The 8,986-nt window shown below is 46.1% G+C and overlaps 1 protein-coding gene across 7 annotated transcripts in view; it reads left to right on the top strand.

Annotated features, from left to right (window-relative positions):
* Positions 1–570: 570 nt before the first annotated feature.
* The window catches only part of TUB (tubby bipartite transcription factor), a 159,517-nt gene continuing 151,101 nt past the window's right edge, over positions 571–8,986 (top strand). For 2 of the 7 annotated variants that reach the window (XM_027700720.1, XM_027700736.1), the window contains exon 1: positions 581–729. In XM_027700720.1, coding sequence (XP_027556521.1) covers positions 674–729 — 56 coding nt within the window. In that variant the 5' untranslated portion in view covers positions 581–673. Of the gene's footprint in view, positions 730–8,986 lie in introns of all 7 variants that reach the window. The other 5 variants (XM_027700710.1, XM_027700729.1, XM_027700744.1 and 2 more) reach the window with 5 other exon arrangements.

Below are 8,986 nucleotides of genomic sequence, written 5' to 3'. Positions count from 1 at the left end.
CCTGCCAGGCGCGGGGGCTGCAGAGAGTGCTGCGGGAGGATGAGCGGCAAGGCCATGCCCCGGGAGGGGAGGTGATCCTGTGGAGCTGCCTGAGCGCAGCCGGCTCCCAGCGCTGACCCCACATCCAGGGATGTGATCGGTGCCTGCCTGGAAGATCATGTTGGCGAGACCCAGGGACAAGTGGTGGGTGGGAGGCGGCTGATGTCAGAGCGCTGGACCCGTATCTGTGGCAACCAGAATAAATAAATAAATAAGGCGTGTATGCTGGAGCAGGAGGCGCACAAGCTGCTGCACTCCTCAGCACAGGCTCGCTGAATATCTCTTAAGCAGCTTAGCACCCTTGCTCCAGTTTATTACCTGAGCGTCTTCGTGTCTGCCGGGCGGCTGAGAGCATCCTGCCGCCGGTCCCCTCGGCAGGGACCCCAGGAGCCTCCCCCTCTCTTCATCCCTCCCTCCCTCCCTCCCTGCGCTGACAGTGGTTTGCTCCGAGCATCCAGAGCTCGATGCGAAGCCGCTGCTCCGCGGTGAATTTCGGTCCTGCCGCGGAAGGCCGGAGGCGTCTGCCCGCATCCCCACGGCGGGCCCGTCTGCAGAAAGGTGTTTGAATTCCAAGCCCAGCAGCCGGTGCCTGCGAGAGACAAGCAATGCTGGAAGTGCTGTAGCTGAGCCGGAGATGGATAGTGTCAGCAGCAACAGGAACATGTCTTACAGTAGATGGAGTTACAACAGGTATCGTCTGTCTGTCTTGTTTTGGTTTGTTGTTTTCTTTTTTTTTTCCTTCCTGATATTGTAAAACCATCACGCTGTTTATATAAACTGAGACGGAGAGCCCTCTTCAAGGAAGCAAAACCCTTTACTAACGCTTTAACAGTCTGAAATACACTTGAGACACCCTGGGTTCCCAGGAACTCGAGCAGCGGCGTTTGCTGTTGTTTAGCAGGTGTTTGTCTGGAAATCGGTGGTAGTTTCACCCTGTGTGGCTGCACTGGAGGTGCTCCGAGCCCTGAATGCACAGGTTTCCCGATCTCTCTCCTCTGAGCAGGGCACTGAGACGCAGTGATCACCTCAGCAGTCACCCAGACTTCTGAAAGGTGGTCTGTAGGAACAGCTGCTCAAAGCCAGTGCCTACACATTTTCTACCTTATAAGCTAAACCTTGGGGAATGGAGACAGCAGGGAGCCAGGATGTAGCTGAAGAGTGATATTTTCAAGCAAACACTGTGTATAACCTGGGTACCACACAGCTGACAGGTCTGAATTCAGTGTCTCACTGAGACAGTTGCAATATTCCCACCGTGTTTCATATCAGCATGTGTGTTTTTTTTTTTAAGGGAAACAGAAATTTATTGTTGCATTGGTTTTGTTTTTATGTGATTCATGGCTGTGACTGACAGGTACTTCAAGCTTGGATTAAAAGAAAAGGTACAAACTTCATATTCTTTTTTTTTTTTTTTTTTTTTTTTACTTTTTGTCTGTGTAAATGTTACACCTGAAATGGAGCCAGATGCTAAGCATAAGCAGTATTTGTATCTCACTGAATCACTCCCACAGGCCACCATGATATCCTGAAGAAATGCCCATGGAAGTGGTTTTTAGTGCTTGAACAGGTATTTGGTGTTGCCCATCCTCCCTGGGTGCGTGAGTGTATATTGTTTATATGTGCATCTAGAGAGTATCACTCATTTTCAGTGCGGTCCTACTGCCTCAGCAGAAAATGTACAGATTCATACAGTGGTGGCAATGGAACAGTGTCCTTAAAAAAAAAAGTGTATATGTTTATGTATATGTAAAACTGAGTTATACAACAAGATGTGCTTTTATGCATATGTTGTCCCACAAAGAGGATGTTTTCCATCTGATGCCAGCAGTGAGATCCTGTAGTATTCAGTCTGTCCCATGCAGCCCAAGTTTGCAGCAGTTTTGGTATCTCAAACCTACAGTGAACAATCCAGAAATTTCACACAAACTCCTCTTGAATGTCTTCTCCTGGTGCTACTGCACTGTGATTTGACCTTATGTATTGCTTGCAATCTATTTCTCCAGTTTTCAGTCTTCATGACTATTTATCAGCCTTGTACCCAAGAACATGCTACACTCGTGTGTCCGCCCTGCTTGGCTTTTGTATTTCATCTGGAGGGAGACACGCAACATTTCAGTGCCCAGGCTGGTTTTTTGGTGGCCAGTTTCCAGATTTTGAGATTTTTCCTAATAAATCCAAGCTCCATGAACTGGTACCTGTGCACTATATATATATATATTTCAGTACTGGGAGGCTGAGGAGTGAATTGCTGCTTTTACTCACAGCCTTCCCTTCTGAAAAATGGTGCAGAGTTGTTCTCACACACACTGGGCTGCCCTCCCACACACCTCTTGTGCCCAGGCCTGTGGCAGAAGAAGGATCTAACTCTCTTGTACCCCAAACCCTGGTGGCTGATGTTTGCCTTTGGAACATGTCCCCTGCCCCAGCTTTGGTCTCACTGAGCAGTGGCAGAGGTTTGGGGGAACTTTCTGCCAGGAAGGGAAGGAAATAAGAGGTTCTTGTTTTGAGCATCTTGGAGCACCTGTGGTGCATGCCAAAGCCTCTGGCTGAGCGCAGGCTGCCTTTCTGTCCTGCAGGCTCACACCAAGCCACCACAGACTGAGACCCTCCCGTAACTCCATATGTGCTTGGACTGGAACATGAAGTTACTGCAAGATTTCATGAAAGCTGTGCTCCAGTTTTGTGTGTTGTAGGAGTTTAGTTAGTAAAGTTAAACAACATTATTTGCCCATTCCTCAAGGGACACCTGTAAGCCTTTGGGCAAGAAACGCTGCTGCTTGTAAAGCGGTGTTAATGATTCTTACCTCATTCACAAGAGTCCTGTGAAACAACTGATAGTGCTGGGGTCACTGCTCCTCACCAGTGGCCACAGAAGTTGGAACAGCACTGTGAACAGCCAAGCACTGTGTGAAATATGACAACTGAAGCTGGTGAATGTTGTCGTGATTTTTTTAAGAAGGGCAAGAAGGAGGACCCCGGAAACTACAGGCCTGTCAGTCTCACTTCAGTGCCTGGAAAAGTTATGGAAAAGATTATTCTGGGAGGTATTGAAAAACACCTGAAAGACAATGCAGCCATCAGTCACAGCCAGCACAGATTCATGAGAAGAAAGTCCTGCTTATCAAACCTGATATGACAAGGTAAACCACCTGGTTCATCAAGGGAAGCCAGTTGATGTAATCTTTTGGAATTTCAGTAAAGCTTTTGATACTGTTTCTGACATTATCCTGGACAAAATGTCCAGCCCACAGCTGGATAAACACGTCATGTGGTGGGTGAGCAATTGGCTCATGGGTTGAGCTCAAAGGGTAATAGTGAATGAAGTGACATCAGACTGGTGACCTGTCACTAGTGGGGTTTCACAAGGCTCCTTCTTAGGCCCTTCGTAAATGACTTGGATGCAGAACTGGAAGAGATACTACAAATTAGAGGACTGGATAGTCACCAACCATATGAAGTTCAGCAAGGGGAAGTACCGGATTCTGCACCGGGGTGGCACAAACCTGGATGTACAGACAGACTGGGGAATGAGAGGCTGGAGAGCAATGCCACGGAAAGGGAGCTGGGGATCCTGGTCAGTGGCAAGTCGAAGATGAGTCAGCAGTGCCCTGGCAGCCAGGAGGGCCAACCCTGTCCTGGGGGGCATCAGGCAAAGCATCGTCAGCTGGTCAAGGGAGGGGATTGCCCTGCTCTGCTCTGCACTGGGGCAGCCTCACCTTGAATATTGTGGCAGTTTTGGGTACCACAATATAAGAAAGATATTAAGCTGTTAGTGAGCTTCCTCAAGGCCTTGAGGGGAAGCTGTATGAGGAGCGGCTGAGGGCACTTGGTGTATTCAGCTGGAGGAGAGGAGACTGAGGGGAGACCTCACTGCAGTTACATCTTCCTCGTGAGGGGAAGAGGAGGGGCAGGCACTGATCTCGTGACAGGATTAAGGGAGTGGCCTGAAGTTGTGTCAGGGGAGGTTTGGGTTGGATATTAGAAAGAGTTTCTTCCCCCAGAGGGTGGTTGAGCACTGGAACAGGCTCCCCAGGGAAGTGGTCACAGCACCAAGTCTGAGAGAGTTCAAGAAGTGTTTGAACAATACTCTCAGGCACATGGTGTGTCTCTTGGGGATGGTTTTGTGCAGGGCCAGGAGGTGGACTTGATCCCTGTGAGTCCCTTCCAACTCAGCATATTCTGTGATTCTGTGGTTCTCTGGATGCACACCCAGGTACTCTTTGTGTTGGCCTCCGTGAATCAGCATTGCAGGTATAGAGGGACAGGGCCAATGGAGCAGGTGCTGCCTCCCATAAATACATTTCCATCTATACTTAAAAGCAAAAATGCTCATCATCTATCTAATGAAGGGAATTAAACAAAGGTTTTGGCCTTTGGACTCTGGAACATACATGGATTCTTCCCCATGGAAATGTGGCGACTTGCTATGACCCTTATAAATGGCCAAGCACATGTCTTGCGGATAAAAGCACTTGTGTGCAGTATGCAGAGGTTTTTCTAGTGGGGTTTATCTGACATTTGTTTTGTATCACAGCATTTGGCCCTGTGATTGTGATCTTTCCTTAGACTTACTGACCAGGATATCCACAGATCATTCTTGCAGACAGTTTGTTAAACAAAGAGTAAGTCCAATCACTGACTGCAAAACTGGAGGTGAGGGAGCCTTGGGTAATGAGGCTGTTCAACACAGTTCACCTCAGCTACTCTCCTAACCAAAGGAAAACTCCTCTTCCCCCCCAGCCATCATCTCCTCCCAGCCTAGACCTGTGTGTGTGTGAAAAGGAAACAGGTCCAATATGAAAAGGTTCTTAATGAGCACATGTGGCATTTCCAGGCCTGGCTTGTTGGCCTTCCTAAAAGGCCAGTCTTAACTTGTGCACATCTTTGCCTTCCTCCCATTTCAGTGCTGTGACAATTTCCTTGTCACTCTGAATGTTGCCAGGCAAAAGCAGAGGATAAGCACCAATTTAAACAAAAGCTGGGGGTATTTTGGTGATCCTAGAAACACTTAGGGCTTCTGGGTTCAGTGGGTAACTTCTACAGTGAAATAATGCTGCTCTTTCACCATCTGCCCTTGTAGATAAGCTGTTTTCTGGACAGTTACTAGTCATTTATATTCAGTTCCTGTTTGGTTTCTTTCCCTCTTGATCATCCTCAATGCTTGAGCATCATCACGCTCCCTGCTCACCATACCTCTGATCCCTGGGTGTTCACAAATCCTTGTCTTCCAGAGCAGAGCCAAACCATCTCTTTCAAGCTCTCAGTGTTTAGTGCTGGTACAGGTTTTGGCAGCTGGGCTGTGTTGCCCATCAGCACTTTTACTGCCTCCCACCAGCTCTTTCCAAGAGTCATGCAGTGCCTCACTCCTGGGGATGCTGCACATGGACTAGCAGAGTGTTTCCCTATCAATCTCTTCAGGAAGCATTTATCCATCCCAGTTCACTGATTTCAGATGTCATCCATGTGGGCTGGAGAACCTCCATGTAGTACTCTCTTTGGGTTTGGTGAACTCCTGTGGGAGTTCATGGTCAGTATACACAGAATTGTTCTTTGAAGGGGCTCTACTCTGTGCTGGGGCAGTTGCTGGTGGTACCCAGCACTGACCAGGTAGGACATGCACGCTGTGTGAAGCTGAGTTCCCCCAGGCAACTCGTAGCTGAGCAGTTACTGAAAACATCTGGTGTCAGGAGTAGAGTGAGAAGCAGAAGATGGGGTATTCAGAAGCCTCCTTGTGCTGGTGCTCTCTGGAAATAGAGGTGGCAAGTGGAGGTTTTACCCATCACACCTGGGTGGAAATGAAAGCTCAGAGAGGAGCCATTAATATGATGGGAAGGTGAAAACGGAGAATAGGTTTTGGCTGCTCTAAGACTGAAGAGCTATTCTCATGAGCTGAGCCACCTGAGTCCTTTGTAGCACACACAGCAGCTGGAGACCAGATTGACAAATGATTAACCCTCCGCACTGCCACCCAAATTTGACCACCGAGGTCAAAATGGTGCTCATGAAGGCTCATGGTATCAGAGGGAGCTCTGATACCATGGATGTAGTTGAATTCAATCTCTGGGAAAGCACAATTTAGGAAAGTGTGGAGAATTCAGTCAACCCATGGGCTAAGGAGATTAGTTTGAAATCAAATATATGGGCAAATACTGCAGACTGGGAATCTGCAGTCTACATGTGGAAAAACTGTGCAAGGAAGCAGTGATTCTGCCTGATTTTGCAAGGTTTTTTCATGGGTCAGTGGACTATGCATAGCTCTTATGAGGAGGGTCACAACTGAATGGCTAGTCCAGAAGGATTTCTTCAGGAGCAATAGGAAACTGTACAGCAGAAGGAATGGGTAACCTGCACGTTATACCTATACAGGAACAAAGATGGTAGTGTTGCTTTTTTTTCACAAAACAACCCACCAGACCAACAAGTCACAACAAAATACCAGCAGTGGAATCAGTGAAAGCAGCTTTGTCCCTCCTTTCTCACATTTCTTCCTGAGACCAATACATTCATAGTTTTTCTCCTCTATCCTCTTTGCTTCATCTCCATACCTATTTTTTATTTCTTTCCTGGAGGGCTTTAGTGCAGCCATCCTAGATTCACTAATTACCGCATTGTGATTGATATAGGTTTTATCCATTAGCATTTGCAAGTATATTTTTGGAAACCTACTGCCAGGATCTTTCAACTGTTGGAGACAGCTTGAAACTTTTTTCTATTGATATGTATCTTTGGTCTGTTCTGGATATCAGTGTTGTTTGTGACTCCCTTTTGAAGCTGCTATTTCTGCTTTTTCTTTTTTTATCCTGTGTTGAAAAGCTCTGAGGGAGTAATTGGGTCATGGTGTTGGAGGGTTTCGATCTTAGATCTTTGTTTTTGAAGATTTTTAAACTCTTCTGCCTTGATTTTTCTGGGACATGCTGTCATCAATGAGTAAATAAGAGTTGGCCTCCAAACTTCATCCAGAAAACGTGTCTTATGGAAACTTACTTCTCTTCTTTGAATTAGCATCTGTAGAATCCTGAAGAATGTACAGGTCTAACCTTCCTAGCCTTGCTGCAGGGAGTGCACTTTGACTACAGCGAAGAGCAGATCCTCTCTCTAGTTGCAGCAAAGCCACACTTTTCTCCTCTCCCATCTTGTGTCTTCAGGTGTTTCCTCCTGGAATAGGTACCTTTATAGCTGTAGTCATTGGACAAAGCCTCTAGGGGGATAAGGAGGGCAAGTTGTTCTATGGGACAAAAGGTGGGGTAGAATCAGCCAGCCCTCAAGTGAAGACAGAATAAAACATTCATGTAACAGATACATAAATCCTTATAAGCTTATAAATGTTGTGCATTTTGTTTGCTGGAAATAGGTTCTTTATTTTTCTACCATAACAAAGTATCTTAGTTTCAATTGCAAAGGAGAACCTAGAGTAAGGGAATGATGTTTCCTTGCTCGAGTCAAGACACCAGGAAGGATCTGCAGGTGTGTTCATGTGCATCCTCCCGTGCTCAGGATGAACATTTCGTGTTGGTTTGTAGCACATCCTTGGAGTGTATGAATTCTCCAGAGACTGCATGGTGGCTTGTGACAGCCTGACAGAGAGGTGTGGAAGAAGAAACTTCAGCTCCTACTTTGCTGAAGAAGAAATTTTAAAGATTCTTAAATAAAAGTAGCCTGAGAAAATATTTTAAACCTACTTGGATCATGTACAGCATTACAAGCCTAATGAATGCAAGAATTTCTTCACTGAAATGATTGCAAGCACTGGAACAGGCTACCCAGGGAAGTGGCTGAGTCTCCATCCCTGGAAGTATTTAAAAGAAGTGTAAATGTGGCACTTAGGGACATGATTTAGTGGTGGACTTGATGAGGTCATTTTCAACACAAACGATTCTATGGTTGGTGTTTGAAGCAGCAAATGTCGTGACCAGCAACTCAGCAATGAGAGTGAAGGGTAAGTTTTTAAAGGAAAGTCAGTACTACAGCTGGTCATCAGTTAATCCACAATATATAACCCATTAGTTAAGAATTTACAGTAAGAAAGAGAGAATTACTTAAGAGGCTTAAATCAGCTTACAATAAAAACAGACACAAAATACACACCTCTTTTGTCAGTACAGTTATAGACCTCTATAAAAGTTCCAAAACCTCTGTAAAGCTTTATGCTCAAAATCTGCATTCAGGTTGTCTCTTGAACTATAAAGGCAACTCAAGCATTTCTTCAGGATAGATGGGGCAATAGGAAAACAGTATAACTGGCCATGAAGAGAATGGCATGTGATATGCCACAAGAAATGCTGCTCTGCCATCCCTTATTAGCACTTTTCCTCTGTTCTGTGGTTTTATCTCATGCCCTGTGTGAATGCCTTTTGTTACTATGTCTAAAAGACATACTGAGTGACTCGTCTGCAGTGCTGGGGCACACAATTGTCAGTCTCTGCTGTGCCTGAATATGTGCACAGTGCAAGGAAGATCGAACATTGCAGCTCTGAGCTATCAGATACTCTTTGTGCTCTCGCTGCAGCTTTCAGCATTAGGTTGCACCTTAAAGAAAAACCAGCCACGTCGCTCATGATCTGCATTGTAATAAAAAAGAAAACCTTTTCTTTCTCCAATATATAATTAGTGTAAATGTCACTTATAATAGAAGTCTGAGGATTAATGTTCGTGGCTGAACACCAGCAGAGAGGGTTTTCCGCTTCAGAAATGAGCCAGGAGAGAAGAGCCATCCTGGCTGTTGACATGGTGGCTCGTGGCAGGTGCTGCATGTGCAGCCAGCAAATGCCAGTGCCAGTGGCTGTGGCAGGTTGATGGGGTCTGGGGAAGCTTGTTCATCACTGATTTTAGGGGATGTTTCTGCAAGAAGAGAAAAAAATAACATTCGGTTCATTCTGTTCTCTACAAAGGCCAAAGCTGATCTCGTTTTTTGCTGTGCGAAAGCAGGTGGGGTGGGTTGGTTCATGTC

This window comes from Neopelma chrysocephalum, unplaced genomic scaffold (genome assembly GCF_003984885.1).
Source record: "Neopelma chrysocephalum unplaced genomic scaffold, ASM398488v2 Primary Assembly neopelma1_24, whole genome shotgun sequence".
Taxonomy (NCBI): domain Eukaryota; kingdom Metazoa; phylum Chordata; class Aves; order Passeriformes; family Pipridae; genus Neopelma; species Neopelma chrysocephalum.
Note: the sequence above shows the minus strand (reverse complement) of the source record. Positions and strands in the feature narration are given on the sequence as shown.